This window comes from Toxotes jaculatrix, chromosome 20 (assembly GCF_017976425.1).
Source record: "Toxotes jaculatrix isolate fToxJac2 chromosome 20, fToxJac2.pri, whole genome shotgun sequence".
In the NCBI taxonomy this organism is placed as follows: Eukaryota; Metazoa; Chordata; class Actinopteri; family Toxotidae; genus Toxotes; species Toxotes jaculatrix.
Window position 1 is genome coordinate 2,014,866 of NC_054413.1, and position 21,968 is coordinate 2,036,833.

The window sequence follows — 21,968 nt, forward strand, 5'->3', positions numbered from 1 at the left end:
AGACTGAAAGTTAAAATATAAAAAAAGTTAAATAGTTCAGGCTCTGGAGAAGTTGGCGTATCAATAATGTAAAGAGACTTAGCAAATAAATCATTTCTTATGTGAAATGTGATTTAAATGTCACTCAAGCTTCCAGCAAAGCTAAAAAACAAAAAACAACAACAACAACAAAAACCATCAGATCTGTGTGGAGTGACAAGGAAACTGTGACATTCCTCAAATTCATACAGGAAATAAACCAAACCGTCATATTTCCATCATGTTTTGGAAATATTTTCTGACTTTGTTTAATGTTACAAGGTTGGACAAAGATGGAGGACGACACAGGAGCTGTAATTTAACTAAAAGAGGAATTAAAGACAAACCAAATACAAGCAGATGGAAGGCAGAGGGAGGCTGGCTGATTGTCTCAGGCAGTCCAGGTGAGCTGAATCACCTTGACGAGCTGTCTGTCTCCATGCTCCTGTGGGGGAGGGGGGGGGGGGGGTCTCCTCTCCAGATGGTTCTTTCTCTATAAAACAAAAAGGGGAAAAAATACTTACCAATACACACACACACACACTTTGTGTGCTGTCTTTGTGTTGAGTTTTTCTGTCTCTCAGCTTTAGCACCAAACTCGAGTGTTATCAGTCCCCTCCTTTAACTCTTGGTAAGACACTGGATTAGCTGTGCTAAGTAGCTCCTGTTACCATTTTCCCTCAAACACCACAAATTATACTCTGTACTATTACGTCGTCGGACATATGCAAACATAGCGATTGAAGCTAAACTCTGCACATTAATGCTCTTGAATCCTTTATAAGCTTGCAAATATTTTCAAATGGTGGAGTTTAATTTTGATAAGGTTGGGGGGCAGAGAGCGTTAGTTTAAAATGCTGATTAGGAAACTGAGAAACAACGATTCGTGAAGCCTTTGTGGACTGTTAAGACAGAGACAAATTAAAGAAAAATCCCTGGTGTGTAATTGAAGTGTTCTGCTCAGCATGCAGAGGATGTGGAGGCATTTAAGTGAAAATTTAAATCTGGGGAATATTATGGGCTCATCTTCTGTGCAATTTCACTGCTGAATGCGGCCCAGCAGGTAATCCAGGGCCACTGATTTCAGAGTTATTTCTCTGCTGTTTGTTTTGATAATGGAAATGGAAATTCAAAGTAGTGGATAATAACAAAGTGTAGATCATTGCTTTGATTCTCCTTTCTTTTGCTGTCCACTTAACTTTTTTTTAAAATTTCCTTTCATCTTTACGTCATTTTTCTTGCCTCCTCTCCTCTCTCCTTTCCTTTTGCCTTTCCTGTCCTTCACTGGTATCGTTTTGATTGACATGAGCAATTAAGTGGATACTCTTTTTTTTATATAACTGACTGATTCCCATTGGCAACGATTCTGTTCGTTCATATAAATGTTATGGTGAAAGCAATCAGATGGAACGATGCTGGGAGGTGCCACCGAGGCTCCAGGCACAGGTACGGCAGGCAGCGTGGGGGATGGGCTTTTAATCAGAGCCAAACATTATCGCTGCATAACAAAATAAGTCACGCAAATTAAGTACTTTGAGGGAAACTGTAATGAAAACGGAATCATCTGCAATAACACTTTGGAGGACAATTTAGCATATGATTGCAAATTTAAACAGCTACTTTCTCTTTTGAAGGACTTACATTTCTGTCATGCTTCGGGGGATTGCATAATGCTCTGTGCTGCCAAAAGAAACAGTTTATTATTCCAAACTACTCAGGAAAGACGTTCAGAGAGGATCCCTTCTTTTCTTGCATTGGTGCCGTGAATATAACGACAATTTTGAGGACAGAGAAGCAACACCATCTTTTAACTTTTTATTACCAAGAATACAAAAAAAAATCTACATTCACATACCACTTACTGTAGCATGACTTACCACATAGATTTCAAGTAAACTCCACCCAATCAAATTATCAAAATGCTCCTTCAATGGCCTCCCAGTTTGTAAAATCCTTTTTTGTCTTTTGGTGTTTGTATTTTGCACACCCCCCCCAAAATGTCTTTCTTTTTGTCCTTTTTACATTTGGCACTTAATGCAGATTATCAATGTCTCTGTAGTCCACAGGATTGGAGGATTAAGCCACATCTGTGTGGTGGCACAGAAACAGCACAGTATCTCTAACAGGACAGATCAAGCCTCGTTGCCATCGGACTGTTGTTGGCACGTCGGTGGATCCGAAATGAAAGGCGACTCGGTCATGTGCTCATCCAGGTTACGGGGGATGCATCTTGAGTAAAATGTGATCGTCTGCTGGGACATACCCGGTTCCATCAAAGGATTTTCCAAAAAAAATGGCTTCCCTCTTCTCCTCGTGAACGCATAACTGCTTCGTGTTTTTGGGACAAAAAAAAAAAGAGTTACAATACAAAGAGCTCAAAAATGGTACAAAAACAATAACACAACAAACATCTCAGCCTGGAAAACCCACATGGGATTACAGCATCGCCACCTCCTGTGCATGTCAGGTAACATTTGGAGATGTATGGAAAACGTTTTACTCACACAGACTGAAAACAAAGGCAGTTACATCATGTATGTTACAACAAGTATGTGATCTTTTAAAGATTTCCTCACACAGCGGCAGTTTAAGTACAGTGTCGGTTTAAAGTACTCAAATAAGTTAGCAAAAAATATAAATACAGCACGTGAAACAAAGAGATAAATTAAGACCTGCCACAGATGAAACAAAAAGAACACGCCTCACACTGGAGCAGTGACTCCTCACTGCGTCCTTTGTCCGCCAGTGTTGTAGCTGGAGTCGTATAAAAGCACAAACTCCGAACAGTGGATCAGCATTTCAGAGTTTGTCTCCCGTGCTGTGAGTAAGGTAGTCCTGCTCTCGTTTTCATCTCTGGCATAAATTGCTGAACACTTTGAACCAAAGGGGCTCTGCCTGTGGCTGGGTCAGGCGGGGGAGTTAACATGTGCTTTGAAGCTGTTTCTTTGCTGGGCCCCGTGAGGCTGCCAATCCAGGCTGTCTCTGAAGCCCCCATCTCTGGGGGAGATTTAAAACCAGCTCACACTGCTGCTGCTGCTGCTGCTGCAGGCATCTCAGGCCTCCAAAGCTGTGGAGAATCGAGGCTTCGGCAGGAATTCAAGTGCTAACAGTCATGGATGTGGACGTAAGCACATCCTGGCTTTATTGTTTCTTCCTCGCACACTTTTTTTGTTTTGTCATTTCTCTGATGTGTTTTTCGTCTCTCTTTTTATCCTTTTCTTGGTGTACTTTGTCTAAGATTGACAAGGCATAGGGTCAGGAGTTCTACCACAGTGGAGGACTGTTTGTCTCAAGCACGCCGTACATCTCTGCGAGTTTTTTAAAACGAGGCCCCCAGTCGTTGAGATAGTCGTACTCGTGGTCGGTGTTCGAGGTTCCTGATTGGAGCGAACTGAGCGACTCGGCGACCGAACCTTCCCCCTCGTAGGCGTAGGTCTGCAGGGAGTCATAAGGTGGGGCACACGGGTCCATGTCAGCCTCCAGGAGCTTCGCCAGCACATATCCGTGAACGTTACTGTCCCCGCCGCCACCCATCACGCAGGCTTGAGGGACGTATCGTGACAAGCTTTCAATCTCCGGCAGCATGTCCTGTCTCATCTTGCCCAGGTGGTGGTGCGCCTCACGTGGATTCCACATGGCAGCGATGTCGAAGGCCTCGGTGTCCTCCTCGCCACCTCCTTCGTCGTCGTAGCGCACAATGTTCTCGTGGACGTTCTCCTCCTCATCGCACAGGTAGGGCTTCTTACGGTGAGTCCGCAGGGAGAGCATGAGCAGAATCATCACTGTTGCAAAGGAAAAAAAAAACTGTTAGCATACTGTGGAGACAGATGGAAGCCATTTGTAAAGTCGTAACTGGTGGTTAAAGCTGTTTAATATTAGTTTGTTTACACTTCATGTTTTAAAGTAATTTATCAAGTTAAGATTCCAAACATTTGCTAGTTTGAGGTAGTTTCCAAATGAGGGAATTTGCCGTTTGTCTCTGTTCTTAACACGTCTGCAAAAAGAGCCTGGCGGCTGGCAGGAGGACAGGAACATGAATGCATTAAAACATCAAGCGGTTGCCATTAACTGGAATATGCGGCTAGAAAACATTTTCCTTGTCAGGCTGTATTTTTAATTGTTGTAGCAGAATGTAAAACCACTGACTGAGGGTCAGCCTACAGGCAGCAGCTGGCCTCGATTTAAATCACTGCAGCACTTTGTTTTATACTTTGACCTTTAGGCCAGTGAGTGCGCTCCTGTCAAGTATCTGTGGCGCCTCCTCCAGAATGAAGCAGCATATAAACATCAAATGTGCTATTTAGGCCAGACTAATGAATATGCATGTTATTATTCAACATATTTTGTCTCCTCAGAAGTGACTAGCGTTGCTGCACGCTGGCTCACAACAAGAGAAGAAAAAGGATGTGAAACCAGAGTGTAAATTGTCAGTTAGCAAACGTCGGACGCAGCCAGCTGCAGCGTCTCCCAGTGTGTTCAGGATTACAAGTGCATGCAAATCTTTGCATCCTGGTGTGAGAACCCTCTCTGAGCAGGCCTCTCTCTGCAGGAGCCTCATGGGTGGAGCTCGGTCGTCAGCTCACCTGGTCTGGCTACACTATATTAGCTAGTGGCAGTCGCCCAGTCTCCCTTTCCCTGTGGCTTCCAGCCTGTTTGGTTTTGTTGTATTTTGTTTGTTTATGCATTGATTTCCTTCTTAGTTCTGTAAAATAAGCTTCATTTTTAGTTACAACTCGTGTGCAATCTTCCCTCCTATGTCCAGCACCAGCTGCCCTGCAGCATCACACTTTTTTTTCCTGGATGCTTTATCTCTCTCTGCAGACCAGTAAAAAAATAACAAAATAATTTACATGTTTTACATAAAGTCAGAGGGCTGGGACAATTTTTCAGCCGATGCTTTTTAAGGCATTTCAAGACCTGCAGGTATCCTGGGGACTCTCTGAGGTTTTACCTGACATGTTATCAGGTTAAATATCATTAAATGACAAAAGGCCACTGGCTCCTCTCTCTGCGCCATCACAACAGGACGCAGATAACTCACCCAGCAGGACAAAGATGCAGGCCAGGATGGCGATGAGGGCTCCTCTGCTGAGGCTGGCAGGCAGACTGTAGGCCTCGGCATTGCATGACATGACGTTGCCCTCCTGGTCACAGCTGCACACTCGGATGGTCAGTGTGCTGGTGCTGGTCTGGACCGGCTGCTCGCCGTCAGAGATGAAGATGGGCAAGTAGAAAACTGTCTGGTCCTGCTGTGACCAGCCTCCGCGCCGAGTCAGGATCCACGCTGTGTTGTCTGGAAAGAGACAAAAAGGTCAGGGAAAGGTTGAGCTAATGTGCAGAGACGCAGAGACAAGACGTTCGAGGGACTTTTGAGCTTGGATCACTTGTTCCACAACAGCTCTTACAGATAACAAGGTTCCTGTACCTGAGGATGCATTCAGGTTCACAGAAGTTAAGGGTGGATGAGCACAGACTCATCTTCAGAGTCTACTTCAGTAGTGTTGTATTGCATCAGGTACAGTATAGATATATACAGCTAAAGTTACTTGTGGTTGGTATTGTGCTACACAGGCAGAGCACATGGCGGCCTCCATCATAACAACAGTCCTGCCCTGGATTAATGCCACACTGGTAAAGATGTCAGTCTCTCCTGTGTTTGCAAAGATGAAACTCCAGTTCCCATACCGGGAGTCGAACCCAGGCCGCCGGGGTGAAAACCAGGAATCCTAACCGCTAGACCATATGGGAATATATCCATCAGGCATGGTGCTATTCATCCAGAGCAACTGATCTGATGATTAAATATGCTTTCTGTAGCTCTGAATGTTTAGTAATGTCCAGTGGGAAATTAAATAAGTCACTCTCTGTACAGAAATTAGTTTTATCTTATGTAAAAGCACTTTGAGTTGCTTTGATGCTGTAAAGCTGTTTGCTCACTGGGAGTTGAACCCCGGCCTCCTGGGTAAAAACCAAGCATCCTAACCTCCAGGCCATATTAGAACTATATGTTTCCAGCATACTTCAGATTATGATCCATTCAGCTGGATTCTGAGGGGACCTGCTGAGGGCCATGTTCCTCCAGAGCTAAAGCTTTTAGACTCACTAAACATCCAGGATTAAGACTGCACTTTGCAGACACCTGACAGCAGAATGAATGAATGAATCCTGACCTCTGGACCGTGGGGGGAACCCCTGCTGTTGTCTGCACTGTCTTTAGTCTGCAACCCAGTCAGAATTGGAGGTGTATAGTTCACTACAAAGCTCAATCCTAGTCCATGCAGCACTGCTGGAGAGCTAACACCCTGACTTTTAGCACGACAGCCTGTCTGCAGGTCTACCTTGGTTGTCCCTCAGGGTGAAGTTGGGGTTGTTTGCGGCCTCTGGAGCCAGGCTGTAGTAGAAGTGTTGTCCACCCAGCGGCTCATCTGGATCCACGGCTGTCACTGTCTGGATCAGCTGGATTACATCAACACACAGTGAGATCTCAGCGTGAGGAAGGCTCTGTTTCATCTTTCACCATATTTACATCCCTCTTCTCATTACAATAAACATATATTATTATATAGATTATTTTCTTGGTGTTAGAGCAGCTGCAGCTCCCATGAGGCAACACACTCGAGTATGAGAGCAAACATTAAATTACAGATGATCACAATACATCATGCTTTTTAGGATTATAATATATTTTGTATGTAATCCCTTAATCTTCAAAGTAACTGGTAGCTTTAGCTACGGAAAATGTAGCGGAGTGAAAACTTTTGTATTTTCCCTATGGAGTTCGGTGGAGAAGAAATGTAAAGCAGCATTAAAATGTAACTCAGATCTGAGTTTAAGAGCAGTGTGAACTACATTTACCACAAACCACAGATGACTGTTTCCGTACCTGCCCGGCTTTGGCGTTTTCACACACATAAGCCTCCAAGTAGTGCGTCAGCAAAGGAGGATTATCATTCACATCCATGACCTTTACAGCCACAGACACACTTGCGATCTGTGTTGGGTTATCTGCAGGAACACACACACACACACACAATAAACACACACAGTAAACACACAGTAAATACACAAACTGGTCAGAAGCTGTTAGATGGGGTGATAGACTCAGATAAATGACTGTTTGAAGATCCTGCTTAGCTCAGTTTGTGCTTCTCTTAATCTTCCCCTCATTTACAGTGAGCCTGCGGCACATTAGGGCCTCTCACACTTACATTACAGTTCTATTATTCTTCATTACCAATCAGCAATTTGCATACCTTAACCAGCTGTGTAATAGGCAATAGAAACGCAATTAGTGGGCAGTAACTACTTTCTCAGGTTTCATCATATGATCGATCAATCAATGGTGTGACTTTGGATCTGGAGGTCGAAGCTCCATGCGGCCTCGTGTTAATGCGTGTGTGTGTGTGTTTTTGTTTGTGTGTGTGTGTGTGTTTGAGGGTCGGAAAGAAGTAATTTAATATCCAGCTCAAGTGAAAGTGCTGCAACTGTGCTGAGGTTTTACCTGCGTGAAGTGAAATCAGTGGTGTGAAAATCTATTTGAGTTAAAGAACAGCACAAAGCACATTTCAGTGAAAATGTGAATATTGACTGAGTTGGGAAAGTTGTTCCAAACAAAAGAAAGAAGATGATAAAGTCAAGTTTTTAATTCGTCTTTTCCACAGAAGACGTTTTGACATGTCACAGTAGGAAAAGCACGGGTGTAAAAAAACATAAAATGAATGAAAACTGAATTCCAGCTGCTCAACACCTGTTTTCCCTGCTGTGATTTGGAAACAAGACTATGGACAGCTTGTAAATCTCACATTTAACTTTTGTTAATTGTTTAATTTGCATGTTAGGGCAGATTATCAAATTATTCCTGAACTTTTTTTTTTTTTGCATGAAATATTAAAACTCCTTTACTGGAAAATGATAAAAAGAACCGTGATGTCGTGCCATTTAACTTTGTGCAGTGATATGACTTTTCTCATAAAACTCATTTTGCTTTTAGTGTTGCTTATTTACTACAGAGAATCATTTTTACTTTGTTCTAACTCATTTTAATCTTCCACACTTTTCTCCAGTGTTTTGTTGTCTTTATCTCTTCCTATCTGTGCCCTCTCTCGCCCCCTTCATCTCCGCCTCATCTTTAATTAGCCTCCATGCGGGAAGTTATTTAATTAGTCATTAATTCAATTACCATCTCCTTTTAGGTGTGTCTACTAAACAAAGAGACAGACAAACAAAGCACAGGGAAGGAGGATGAAGGTGACTTTCAGTGCTACCAGCTGTGTGCAGATCTGTAGGGCATCTCCTGCTCTACATTACATAACTCTGCAGGAGCTGTTTTCCTAAAATCACTGGTTCTTACTAACAAACGCTGCCTGTTGTCGAGGGAAAGTTTAGTTCAGTTTAAGTGGTACATAATGTCAGTTTGTCGAAAAAGAGGAAAAACCATCTTGGTTATTTTAGACGTATTTGTTTCGACAGCTTTACATTTCATTTTTTTTTCTTGTTTTTTCTTGAACCACAATGATCGGAAACATTTTTATGCACTGGCATGAAATAAGGACACATAAGTCTGTTTGTGTTTGTGTGTCTGTGCGTGTGACGTACTCATCTCCATTGCGAGGACCGTGATGTTGTGCCAGCCAATCTCCTCTCGGTCCAGCGAACGTGCCGTCATCAGCGACCCGGAAGTGATATCAATGTAGAAGAACTTGTCGGGGTCGCTGGACCTCTCGATGGAATACCTGGTGGCACACAATGCCATGTGAGTATCAGTGTTGTATGAAGTGCATTATTGTGTGTTTTTGGGAGGTTGCCACACATACACAATACAGTATGTGTGGCATGTGTGTGTATCTGTGCGATAAGGCGACAGGCTGGCAGCTTCTGAGGGCACAATAAGAAGAAGAGGCTCCAGATAAGGCTTAATCAGAGTATCTGCCTCCTCTGCCAAACCGACGCCGGGGATACACAGACCTGCGGCGTGCCGCCTTGGCTCACCTCCTGCCACCGCGGGCTGATTTCCAAAACACTCTTCAGAGAGCGACATGCAACAGCAGCCACACACAAACGCACAGCCGCACACAGACACACACACAGAGGAGGAGGAGGAGGAGGAGAAACAGGAGAATGCAGAGCATGCCCTCTTCCAGCCTGTGGAGCAGAAACCTGTTTATGTAACCATGAGGTGTCCTGCATTCACACATGGACTGAGTTCACCTGCAGCTTTGCTTCGCTCTACTCTCACCTGGGACAGGTAAAGGTGTGTATGTGCCTGAATCAGACTTAATCATCAACAGGAAAGCTGCTGATTAGAAAGTCGATTGGTCGATTTACTGTTTAAAGCTGATACTGATGTTCTCATGTTCTTATATAACTAATGTTTTAAACTGTGCTGACTCAGACTTCTGTACATTTTCGGTTCCTGTGAGGGTCGAAGAATCTTAAACAGCATTAAATGAATGAGGAAATCACCCCATGTTTGGCGTCATACTGCCTTTAAACGACTTATTAACACTCAAAACACACAATTAAACTGTTTATCTCCATCACATGTGCAGATGAACTGTTTAATAAAAGACTGGTGTTGTCAAACTGATGTATTACAGTCACTTTAGCAGCAGTGTGTGTGTTTGTGTGTTCATGTCTGTAGGGTTGTTTGCAGTGTGTGTGCTTTGGACCGTGTGCCGACAGGGAACAGTCGTGACTGGCACATCCACGGCTGGCAAGGATCTCCCTGAAGGGTCTCTATTAATATCACTCCTCCACAGTCATGAGGAGGGGTTGCTGTGTGTGTGTGTATCAAATAGCAGGTGAAAGTGTATGTGTGTGTGTGTGTGTGTGTGGGTTCAGATATATCTGCCAGTCATGCTGCAGCTGGTAAAGGAGAGAAAGATGTAAAATGGAAATGAGACAGACAGAGGGACTGAAGGTCACCTGCTGCTTTTCGTCGTTATCTGTCATCTGATGTTGTTGTTGCTGCAGTATCTGCCCTCAGCTCTTCACTCTCACCCTCGACTCATTCCTCGGCTACCTGCTACTCCAACCTGGCTCTCTGAAAATCTCTTACTGATGCAACGCTAGAACACAGTTCCAGCTCTGGGGATTTCAGTCAAACATGATATTCACATTGGAGCTTTAGCTGCATCAGTGGCTCACTGCTCAGATTCCCTCTCTATCCAGGAGTGAAATAGTTTTCAGTTAACTGTCACCGGTGGAGTTCCTACAGCATCAAAGAGTTTAGAGTGGTGCTTTCCAACCTGGAGGTCAGGATCATCTACAGATCCAAGGCTTTGAAAGACATTTACTATGTCAAAAAAAATCCGGCCATGATCTGTGTAATTTTAGATTCCAAAACGGATATACAGTAAACTGCAATGTAGTGTATTTTAGGGAAAAATTCGAGCTTTTGATTCGGCTGCCTCTTGTACATCTCCAGGTACATTCCAGGCATGTCCAACTGGGGGAACACTCTTAGGCAAATACTGAACACGCTGGAGGGATTAAATATCCCATTCGTCCTGAGAACTAATCAGGATTCCCCCATGAGGAGGACTCGGCTGAGAAGAAGACCTCTGGATTATCTTGGTTAACCTGCTGCCACTGCAAGCAAACCAGTACAGGTGGCAGAATGAATGAAAAATGTAGTGTCCATTTTACTAAAAATCTCATAATGCAATGGTGCTTTCAATGCCCTTAATTTGATGAGTGTGAATTTAGCAGCAAACACAAACTCGACACACACAAGCAGCCGCCGTGCCGCCAGCCCTAATCGGACAGCTGGGACGGGGTGCAGCTTGTGCCATGAGAAACACTCATTTAATGCCGCAGTCGCTGATTCCTTCAGATGATTAATAGCCTAATTAAAGGCTTTATATCTAATTAGTTTATGAGAGGTTCAGTCTGGACTGTCAACCCAACACGCAACATCTGTTCCGTACAAAACATACACTCAGATAACTGAGAGAAGTGAAAGACTTCAGCTTCTGGCCTGTGTGTGCCGACTAACTGCTGCATGTTTAAATTTGTCAGGTTGTTATTAACATTATTGTGTTTGTCCTCAGCTCCATCAGCATCAGCCGTCCCACTGCTCAGTCACTGCTTGCAGTTGTAGTTGTTGCTCTTAGAAAACGTGTTGTGATGCTGCCCCCTGCTGGTGGTGAGGTAATGTTACACCAGCAGAGTCAGAAAACATCTGTTTTGACTCCCACTCTTAGCAAGAAAACTTTGTCTGCAAGCCCTCGTTAAGTTGTTGCTCATTAATATTTAAAGATTTCAGAGGAAAAGAAGAGAAGAGAAATAAGGGGAAAAATTTCACTGCTGTTGAACCATTTTCTGCAGTTAACTGTTATCATAATGAGATTTAATGACAGCAGCTAAATAGCAGCCACATCTAATGATATTTTCTTGCTTGTTGGCATCTTTAATTTGAAAGAGTTGTCAAGTCCATATGATCCTTTTCCAGAGTCAGTATTTATTGTTTGTTTTCTTTGCTGGATTTCCTGACGTGGACATGAAGCCATGATTGTTTCATTGTTTTCCTCACCTTACAGTGTTGTTGGCAGCATCAGGATCCCTGGCCGACACCGTCTTCACCAATGTCCCGATCTCGGTGTCCTCTGAAAGCTCAATGTAGTACGCTGGCAAGCCGAACAGTGGAGGCTCGTCCACGTCCTCCACGCTCACGTGCACGATGGTGACATCTTTGAAGGGCCCGCGGTGGCGAAAGGCCGGGTCCAGGTGGGTGTTGGCACCCTCCACCTTCAGGGTGTAACTGGGCTTGTTCTCAAAGTTAAGTGGCTGGAGGGTGAACACACACAAAGTTCTCAGTCAAGTCAAGAAACACCTAAATTTGTGCCAATTTATTGTTAATGAAAGAATCTGCTGCAGTACTTTATACATATTATGTCCAGTTAAAGATCACCAGAGGAGGTAACATGCCATGGAAAACTGCTAGGAATGCTAGGAAACTGCAGAAAGGTGAAGAGATCCAAATGGGTGTTTCTTCAAAAAAAGTCAAATTTAATGCGTCTGTTTAACTGCCGAATTTACTAAAAGACACTTAAAATCTAGAACGGGCTGTAGACAGCACTTTACAAGGTGTGTAATGTTTACCCAACTCAAGGCTAAATTAAATTTCTCAGTTTTTGAATGGAGTTTTGTAACTTTCTCCCTGTATGACAGGTTTTGGGGGTTTGTATCAGGGTTCTAAACAAAACTCAAGTCATTTTGCCTTCTTTTATGAAATTTATCAAAAATTCCAAGTTATATTAGTTAAACATGTCTTTATAGACTGAAAGTTTGATAAATATGGGAACAAATATTACAGATTCTGTAAAGGCGTGTGGTAAAATCAGATTCTACATGATCTATTACCTGTAATTGTGTGGTGTGATAAAAATTGATTGATCAGTTTCCTTGTGTACCTTTTTCACTGTGATGATGCCAAACAGGTTGGTGGGGTCGGTGCTGATGTCAAATGTGTCTCTACCGTCCCCATCAATGATGCTGTACTTCATCTCAGCGTTGACCCCGATGTCCCTGTCCTTCGCCCAGATCCGACCCACCACTGAACCCACCGGAGCTGACTCTGGGACACTCATCTGGTACAACCCTGGGGAGGTAAAGTGACACAGTGATCATCCTGTCATTACTTTCCCATCTGCTTTGCTCTTCTGTCCTCTAGAGGGAGCCACACATCTTCCAGCATCTCTCTCCCCACTGCTGTTCTCTCCTCTCAACATCAGAGGCAGCCGAAAATAAATGGCTCCATAGACGCCTCACACTTGGTTATATACAGTCTCGTGGGTCGGCTTGAATTTCATCTACTGTTTAACCTCAAAGAAGAGGTGACAGCTGCCCAATTTGTGGTGCTCCCTGCAGTCCAAAATGAAATGCCTGCACATTGTGCTTGGCAGAGGGGAATCCCTGAAGCTCTTCACAACCGATCAAAGTTCCATCGAAGTGATGGTGTTAATTGGTGGGGGACTAGTGATGGGAGTGGAAGTGGGGCGGCAGCGGTGGCGGGTGTTTTCTTTGTCTAGGAGTGAAGCCACCCGTCGGCCAGGCTCAGATGACCACAGACAGCTCGACAACCCCTGACCCCAGGATGACGGTAATGAGAGAAGCAGAAATGGGGATAATCAAAGAGACAGCATGGGGCGACTGGTGGCTGAGAGGAGGCGGGGAGGGAGGAGGCCAGGGGGCAAATGACTGAGGAATGGTGGCCAGAAGTGGACAGAGGGAGAAGGACAGAGGGGTTAACGGCTTGGATGCTCAAGAGAAATGAGGTGGAGAGATGTGGTAGGGGGCTGATTCTCACTGGAGCCACCCTTACAAAACCAGTAAACTCTCCTGGATGTGGGATGGGGGGGGGGGGGGGGGGGGGGCGAACTGAATCAAGTGCAGACTGCCGCTTACTCTGGTCAAACATGGGCGGGTTGTCGTTGACGTCGCTGAGCGTGATGTTGACGGTGGTGGTGCCGGCGAGCCCCCCCAGCTGGCCACCCATGTCCTTAGCCTGGATGACCACGGTGTAGTTTTCTCTGGTCTCCCGGTCCATGTCTGCCAGGGACACACGGACCACGCCTGAGGAGGGAAAACCACGAGAAAGAAAAAGGTCAAACGGAGACACTGGAGGTGAATTAAATGTCAGCGGCAGAGAACTGGTGACACAGATTAGGGTCATGTGTCCAAGCGATGTTGTCCTGGAATGTCAAAGCTCTCCATGGGCAAGACACAGTATAGTGAAACCTCTCATCCATTTCTATTCTATAAGCAATTATTTAGCTGATGCCATGGGGGGTTCAGTTTCTTACCACAAGCTAAAGCTGGAACATTTTTCTCACATGAGAGATTTTTGTCTTTCTGTGTTTCTCTTTTTTGATTGCTCCTTTTAATAAATCCTTTTTCAAACTTTAACTTTGATTGTTGCCTCTTTAGTGATGAATATTTAATATTATTCACTAAAACTGAAACAGGGTCTACTGAACTACAAGTATAAAAAATGATGTTTCACTGAAATGGATGTGTGTTAGAGCTTTAGCTGAACCGACACCAAATGTTTTCTATCACTTGTCCCTTTGGTTTCATTGTGCGTAGGATCATCATGTGAATTGAAGATTGTAGCCTCTAGAAGTAAATTAATTTCCATGGTTGACAATAAATTAATGAATAAATGTCAGATACATTCCCAATGTAAGACAAAAATAGTACTCTGTCACTGCAAAGCCTGGTTTCTAACTGCTCTGTCAGCTGAGAAACACAATAATTGAACAAATTAAGACAACAGACACGAGTATGCCTGAAACTAACCAGTTTTGGTTCAAAAATATGATTGTGGACACAGAAGAAACCTGATTACTGACCCTCTTTGAGTAAAACCAGGTGACTGCAGTGCCTTAACCTGCCTTAACCTGCCTCAGCCTTCAAGGACGCCTGGTTCACTCTCCCCATTCTCTGGATCCCATCTGAGCACCACCGTCAACAATGTATTATTACCAGAGACATCCACAGCCAGCATCCACACAGCACATTCCAACCAAGGTCAGTGGATGTCTGAGTAAGACAAGGAGTGCACGTAACAGCTCTGAGACTTCGCTGAAGTTTTGCACCAATGAAAGTCTGACTGCTGTGCTTACAGCCGAATCAGGGAGGCTGATTGATAACTGTAGAGCCACTTGTGTTTCAGTGATGGATGAACCTACAGCAGCAGCAGTCTGACTGGCAGCTGATGGGCAGCGCAGCCTGAGAGGTTTGGCAACAGATTTCAGTGCTGACAAACAAGGAAATGAGGCAGCTGTGGTAAACAATGGCCAGTGACTCTCTGCTTTTAGGAAACTAATGGATTTTTGGATGTGGTGAGTTCAGCTGTGAATGCTGTTACCATGTGCAGTAATGCTGCAGTTAGATATTAAAGCTTAAGGAGCTTTAGTTTTGTGTGCTGTTCTTATTGCCTCCACTTTGCTTACATTTTTGACGTTACACTATGTGGCCAAATGTATTCGGACACAGAGCATTCCACCCGTATGTGATTGTTTAACATCTTATTTGACCTTTAATGTGCTCATCTGACTGCCTCCACTCCTATGCAGCCAGGCTTGCCACCAGATAGTGAAGCTGGCTGCACGGATCTGTTCCCATTCAGCCACAAAAGCATTAATGAGGTTGTGCTGGCTAAAAAGGTCTGGCTCACAGTCAGTGTTCCACTTCATCCCAAAGATGCTGGATGGGGTTGAGGTCGGGGCTCTTTATAAGCCAGTCAGGTTCTTCCACACCAAAGTGCAAAAAACCATTACTTTATAGAGCTGGCTTTGTGCATGGGGACGCTGTTACATGGAAACAGGAAAAGGCCAAACACAAACTGTTGTTGAAACTCTGAACACTGGAAGCAGAGGGAAAGGACTAGCCAGGTTGTTATGTTCAAAAATAACATTTGTTTTTGTGTTTTTGTGAACAGGCTGAACAAACAGCATCCAGCGTGTTAGTGAGTTTTAAAGGTGTTGGTACAGATTTTTTTTTTAAACCTTTGAACAGAGCTAGGTAAGCTGTGTTCCCTTGTTTCCAGTCTTTATGCTAAGCTAAGCTAACTGCCTGTCCTCATTTTCAGCAGAGAAGTCACACTCTGAGCTTAGTGTGTTTCTATTGCTGAGTGCCAGGAGTTTGAGATACGGCAAGTTTCAACAAAAGAGCGCAGTGTTTCAGATAAGTGTTTGGTTGTCTCACAGCAACAACAGGAGCCATGCTGAGCTTCCCACATTCAGAGCTGGTTGGTAGATAAAGGGGCTTAAAGTGTGGACAGCTAAAATCAGACTGTGGTGCAATTACAGTGTGATGCAGTGTATATACTGAATAAGGTGGGGAATTAACAGTAGCTGTCAGTGAATGTTAGTAAATCCTGCCGGTCAGTGGAGGTTAATGGACTCTATCACGTCATCTATTATCATTCATACTTATCACAAATTCATATGGAGCTCATAAAATAGCTGAAGTGTCTGGTGAAGTTTGAAATCCATCAGACTCCACATGCAATGGATAAAAACGCTGGTTTCCCTGGTTACAGTTCAGTCAGTGTTTTAGAAAGAGTGTTGTGTGTGTGTGTGTGCGCGTGTGTGTCGTACCAGACTTGGCGTCCACTGAAAAGTAAGGCTGGCCCTCCAGGATGCTGTAGACCACACGGGCACTGTTGCCATATGTGGGGTCGTCTGCGTCTGTGGCGGTCAGCTGGATCACAGATGTTCCTGGGTACAGGCAAAGGTGAGGAGGAGTGGGCAAAATGAGAATTAGAGGAGAAAGGAAGATAGCGATCAGCTATGTCAATATTAACATATTAATCAAAGAAGTAATTTTGGAGTTTTTCCATCTGTGGCTGGAGCAGCTCCAGGAATTAACTATGCTTATTTACTTCAAAGTAACCACAAAACTAGGTTTATGAATAGTGAATGAAGCAGATGGAGACGAGCCTGTAGGAACAAGCAACAGTGATAACTCTGCAGGGCTATTATGTACTTTGCTATTGTTCACCATGGCTGTAAACTTCCAGCAGCCGCTCCCTTACAAAAAACAAAACAAAACAAAAAACCCCAAAACACCACAAACATGCACAGGCAACATTTTAGCCCTTCTGTCTCCTTCTGTCTCTCTCTATTTACCTATTTTGGACATCTCGGGTACAGTGGCCTGGTAGGGTCCGTCGAGGAACCTCGGCTCGTTGTCGTTGATATCCTGGATCTTGACGATGAACTCAGACTCAGGCTCCAGAGGCCTGTCCGTCAGGCGATTGCGGGCCTGGGCGCGGAGGACATACTGGGCCTTCACTTCCCGGTCCAGCCTCTGTATGGCGTGGATGTCCCCTGTGCTGTCATCGATGGTGAAAGTGGTGCCCGCGCCCTCGCCGGTCAGAATATACTTAATGGAGCCGTCGCCCTTATCCATGTCTGAGTGAAGCTGTAAAGATGTTTCTGAATCAGTCAAAAAGTTTTATTCCACAGTTTACTCACCCAAAGTAAAGATCCACTCTTTAATCTATTTTGGGGACATCTCAGGGGTTTTGGAAGTGACCTGGGACAAGTATAAGTGGTCCCATACGGTCAAATCCGTGCCCAAACAGCTGGTCAAAAAACTGAAAAATCATCTGCAGTCACAGGTTGAAACTAACAAGAATCAAACTGACATATGGTGCAGTCTACAATTATAGGACAGTGACATGTTTTTGAGTAAGTTTAATTAGGTCATAGTCCCCAGTTTTAGAACAATGCAGCAGCACAGTGTTCCTAAACAAACACACAAACAAACAAGACAACCAAAGGACTTTTTGGGGCCAAACAGTGGAAAGTTCTTGTCTGTCCAAGTGAGCCACATGATCTCGGTCCAACTGAACATGTGTTTCACTTGATGAAGAGCAGGGCGACAGCAAAAAAAAATCACTACAGAAATGAGAATAAGCACAAATGGAGCTTCACCACAGGCCTGGTATAGTACGACATCCAGTGATTTCAACAGAAAAATTAATCACTTGAATTATTTATCAACTAAAATTCAAAGCATTCTGTGGTTCCAGCTTCTCCACTGCGTTTCTTCTTCTTTATATTTTTTGTAAATTTAATAATTTTGGGTTTTAGACTGTTTGTCTGACAAAACAAATAATGTGAAACCAACATTAAGCAATGAACTGATAAATCATAAAATAACTAACAGATTAACTGATTTTGAAAATTATATTTAATTGCAGCCCTGACACTTGAGTCACTTGTTTCAAAGGATTTGAAGCCTAATACTAAATATGATGACAAGTTGAGGTTTATTTGTCAAATTACCTTCTGTCTTTTAAAATTGGGGGACTTCTTATAATACTGGCTCAAACCCCTGCACGGTTCATTTTAATGTGGATGCAAATGCCCTCGCAGTCAGCACTTTAACCGCACGGACGCTGGTTCATTTTAAATAAATCAAAATGATGCACCTTCTATTTAGAAAATCATTTCTATCTATTTCTATTTTCAATTAATGCTGACGTGATTTCCTGTATTCAGTCTGTATGCTACATTACATACATATACATGACGATATTGTCAACATATTCCCTCCTAATTGAAGCAGTGGGTAAATCAGCTCCAGACCTCCAGGGATGGCGTGTGGTTATAAGCGTACCTTAATACTGTAGCTGTAAGTAGGTATCAAATCACAGCTTACAGCCTGTTTGTTGCCATGGGCCCTGCAGTGCAATCAGAGGTCTTCTGTGGCCTGTAAGTGCAAATGCCAGCCTGTTGATGTGCAATCACTCCTTACTTTGTACTTAGAGGGTCTCTGTGTATGATGAGTACTCACTGCCATCACTCTGGCAGAGCGGAATTAAATGCCCCCATTGATGTCTGTGTCATATAATCAACAGGCGTGCACAGCGAGCGCACAGCACAGCACAGCACAAAAATTCCCCCCTGCTGAAAAACACACTCCTTTCAAGATACTTGTTTTGGCCTTTTGTTGTCTGGGGTCACTAAGTGAAATGACCACGTTGAGCTTGTCGAACTGCTAAAAGTTTGCAGCTACAGCACTTGTTGTTATTCTGGTGATAGTTTGGCGGCAATGTTCACAATAGCTATCATTCCAGAGCAGCAGACAATACAGCTTTTCTTATCTCTTTGGACACCGCGCCCACCTGCACTCTCTCCTGCAAAGTGCCGTGCAGCCCAGCTCGGCCCAGAATAGATTTTTTAATCAACACCCCATTGTGGGCTTCAGCCCCGTGTCTCGCAGTGATATATCTAAGGCCTGTACCTTTCCTTCGCTTCATCCTCCTTCTCCTCCAGTGATCCCTCCTTTCCAACCAAGCCTATGAAAGGAGGGAGTTTGACACTCAGGCTATCAATTACCTGCTCCGTCTCAGCCTCGGCCTAAAGCCCAAATACTCCAACATCCCAACGGCTCTGAATACTAAGTTCCTCAACAGAGGAAAGGCAAAGCAGTTTGAGCTGATGGTAAAAAAAAAAAAACCTAAGGGGGGAGGCTACATTACATCTTTCTCCTGCTTTGTCATATTCTACAATGGCTTTCGGCCTTGAGTGGCTCGCTGGGTAGCAGCCCAGCCTGTCGGAATCACTTATGTCATTCAGCTTGGAAAAAATTAGGGTGGGCGGCCTGAAAAGAATCAGTGAAGAAATGCTAAATGGGAAAGAAGAAGCGGTAGGATGGAAGTGAATATGCTACAACGATTGTAAGGAATTTTTCATAGACCATAAGCAGATACAGTACTTTTTTGTATATCTCTGGCAGTACTCCCTCAGGACTTGTTACTCCTCTACCCGGTCAGACCATGTGACTTTTTGGAATCTACCATTTTCCTCGGTATTCCCGAGCGGAGGTGGTGAAATTATTCCAGAACACTAATTAGGCAGGTTTGCATCATTCCCAAAGGGAAATTTCAGAGGATGAGTGGTTGGGACTGTGGTGTTTTAAAAGCTGATGAGGAATACTGAGAGAAATTCAATCAAAGGTCTGGAATCAGAGTTTTAAGATCGGGACAGGAATTTTAGCGGCTCTGCATATGGGCTCCGAGAGATCTTACATCCAAGTTCTGACAGAAGGATCCGCAGGAATCACACTTTGTTGAGTTCAATGCTATTTCTATTTGTTACCAGGTAATAAAGATCAGATATCTCAGTTCACAGTTTACATGTAAAACAATACAGTGTGCTGCCAGGTTAGCTCAGTTGTTAGAGCACGAGACTCAGTCTCTCTGGGTCGTGGGTTTGAACCCTACTCCCTGTGAGAGATCTTGATCAAAGTGATTATAATATTGATTTGATTGTGCAGGTTGAATTGATGGTACACTATTTTTCTATGCAGGTCATTTTTGCATTGGCACTCTCAGGCTCAAACACTGGACATACATATGACAACTCAGACATGAAAAGCTTCTCCAAAAAACACTTTTTTTGGGGCAATGTAACAGCAATTTTCGTTTCATTTTGCAAGATTGTTGTGTCTCTTCACTGATGATGACTGGCCTTACAACTATCGATCAAATGTTCAATTCCCTTTAGCAACGGAACGATCAAAGTGGTCCTTTGTGAGCATCGGTCGTCTGCTCTTTTCAGAGCATGTCAGCTGTGTTACAGACGTGCTGTTCACTTCTTCTGTGGAACGAAGCCGACTGAGTGAAGCCTCGGTTCAGGTCAATTAACTCAATCACTGCTGTCTGATGTCAGTGTATCCAAGGATTAAATAGTTTTTTTTTTTTTTTTGCAGAGCTTTCCTCCACCCACCCATGATGTTCTCTTTTGCATTCATGCTCTCAGCTCTGGACCAGCAGCAGCCAAATTCACTAAGTTGGCAACAGTGACTCAGAGACTTGGTAACTTTCTTTCAAAAAGCACCTGGTGACAAATCTAGTACTTGCTAGATTTGATGTATTAAGATACAGTGTGTTTGTGGATGTTTAAGAGAAAGATAAGCGTTGAGGACCATATCTAATTTTGACGGAAAGTATGTGAAGGATGAAACAGCGTTAGTGTGAGGTTCAGTCTTATGTTCATATTCTGATTTGTTGACAGTTCTGTTAAGCCATGTCTCACATTTTTATGTTTACGTCAGTTACATTATGTTGAAGCACAGTATTATGCTTTCTTTATTTCTTTGGTTAAAATAATTTCCACGTCAGAGGTAAGAAGTAGTAGTCGGGGGGTCTCCAGCAGGGGGAGTGTAGAGCTGCAGAGCTTGGTGAGAACTATTACACCTGTGAGCAGAGGAAACAGCGCTTCCGCTTATCTTTGCACTTAAACATTCCCCTTTTCAGGTATGAATGCTCAATAATAACCCACGTATGAATGAATGTGTTCCGTTAATGTGTGCCCTCGGCTGTGAAAGCGTTTCGGTGACTGAATGTTTGTGTTTGCCGTCGAGTTGAAGGTTAAAATGTGCTAGCCGCGATGCTAGCCGCGTTGCTAGCCGCGACATAGCGCCAGGTTTTATGTTACCCAGGTGATGTCAACCATCAGGTGTAGGAAAGGTCATGCAGAAAAGTTGCCTTCTTCCAGAAAACTCTGTGTTTTGCATTTCTTCATGCAGCCCTGCTACGTGTGTGTGCATATATGTGAGCATGGTCATACAGTGCAGCATGTAGTCGGTACTGACCTTTCCTATATAAAGTGGTTCCAGTCCGGTGTACTCCTCCAGGACAAAGAACTGGTTCCACACCCAGCCTCGTTTCACCCTCTGGAGTACTGCTGAGCGTCCTGTGTTGTCCTCCTCCGCCAGCTCACTCAGAAGGCTGTGAGGCAGAAGGGTCAAAATGCAGAGTGCCACTGGGAGCAAGCTTCTGGCTGCTGGAAAATGCAATTGGTCTCCCATTGTGAAGCACAGAGTAGTATTTGGAAAGACTTTTCCTCTTTCTTCAGGAGTGCAGTTGTTTCCTGGTTTCTTTTTTTTCTGGCTGCTGTTGGCGCCCTGAAAGAGAAAAAAGGAAAGGAAAGATGAGTCTCAGATTTATGTCCTTTTGGACACCGTCATCCTTTTGTTGTATGCTGAGCCCTTGGCTGTGCTGCACTGTTGTAGACCAGTGGATGACACATATTTGCTGTCTTTTCTCCAGCCTTCAGATTAGCCCTCTACTACTGAGTTTTTGTTGGGTTGTAATGAGCTGTGTGTCTGTGTGTGCCTTCTCACAGCTGAATGAGGGGTTCCTCTCATGCTGTCGAAGAGGTCAGGCGGAGGAGGAGAGGACGTAATATGAGAGGAGACGAAGACGAGGACAATAGGTACATTTTCACCTGCTTTCATAAGTACTTTCTGTTTCCCCATAAAAAGCCAAAGTGGAAAAAAAGTTTTTTACGTTGAGTTGAGATAGAAAAGTCTGGAGACAGAAGCCTCACCACACGTGTCTGGTTGACTCTGATGTATAAATTGATTTTTTATTCAGATTATTCTTATCATTACGTAGTGTGTGTTTTACAACCACAAATATAGTT

General features: G+C 43.9%; 1 protein-coding gene and 1 non-coding gene across 2 annotated transcripts; both read right to left on the reverse strand.

Annotated features, from left to right (window-relative positions):
- Positions 1 to 1,826: 1,826 nt before the first annotated feature.
- On the reverse strand, positions 1,827 to 21,415 carry LOC121200377 (cadherin-20-like). The gene is made up of 11 exons (XM_041065646.1): positions 21,136 to 21,415; positions 16,656 to 16,950; positions 16,125 to 16,244; positions 13,426 to 13,593; positions 12,432 to 12,619; positions 11,552 to 11,805; positions 8,614 to 8,750; positions 6,902 to 7,023; positions 6,357 to 6,474; positions 5,060 to 5,311; positions 1,827 to 3,800 (listed from the first exon to the last, which is right to left on the reverse strand). The coding sequence occupies exons 1-11, from the start codon at positions 21,349 to 21,351 to the stop codon at positions 3,283 to 3,285; spliced, it is 2,388 nt and encodes a 795-aa protein (XP_040921580.1). The 5' UTR covers positions 21,352 to 21,415; the 3' UTR covers positions 1,827 to 3,282.
- On the reverse strand, positions 5,695 to 5,766 carry trnae-uuc. Its single transcript has one exon. It is a non-coding gene; the product is annotated as a tRNA-Glu (tRNA).
- Positions 21,416 to 21,968: the final 553 nt, after the last annotated feature.

Coding starts and splice junctions, on each gene's coding strand:
- LOC121200377 (XM_041065646.1), bottom strand. CDS start 21,351: ATGGGAGACCAATTGCATTTTCCAGCAGCCAGAAGCTTGCTCCCAGTG. Junction 12,620..13,425: donor CCCGCCCATGTTTGACCAGA/GTAAGCGGCAGT, acceptor TTACCTCCCCAG/GGTTGTACCAGATGAGTGTC. Junction 3,801..5,059: donor CTGCATCTTTGTCCTGCTGG/GTGAGTTATCTG, acceptor CCTTTGCAACAG/TGATGATTCTGCTCATGCTC.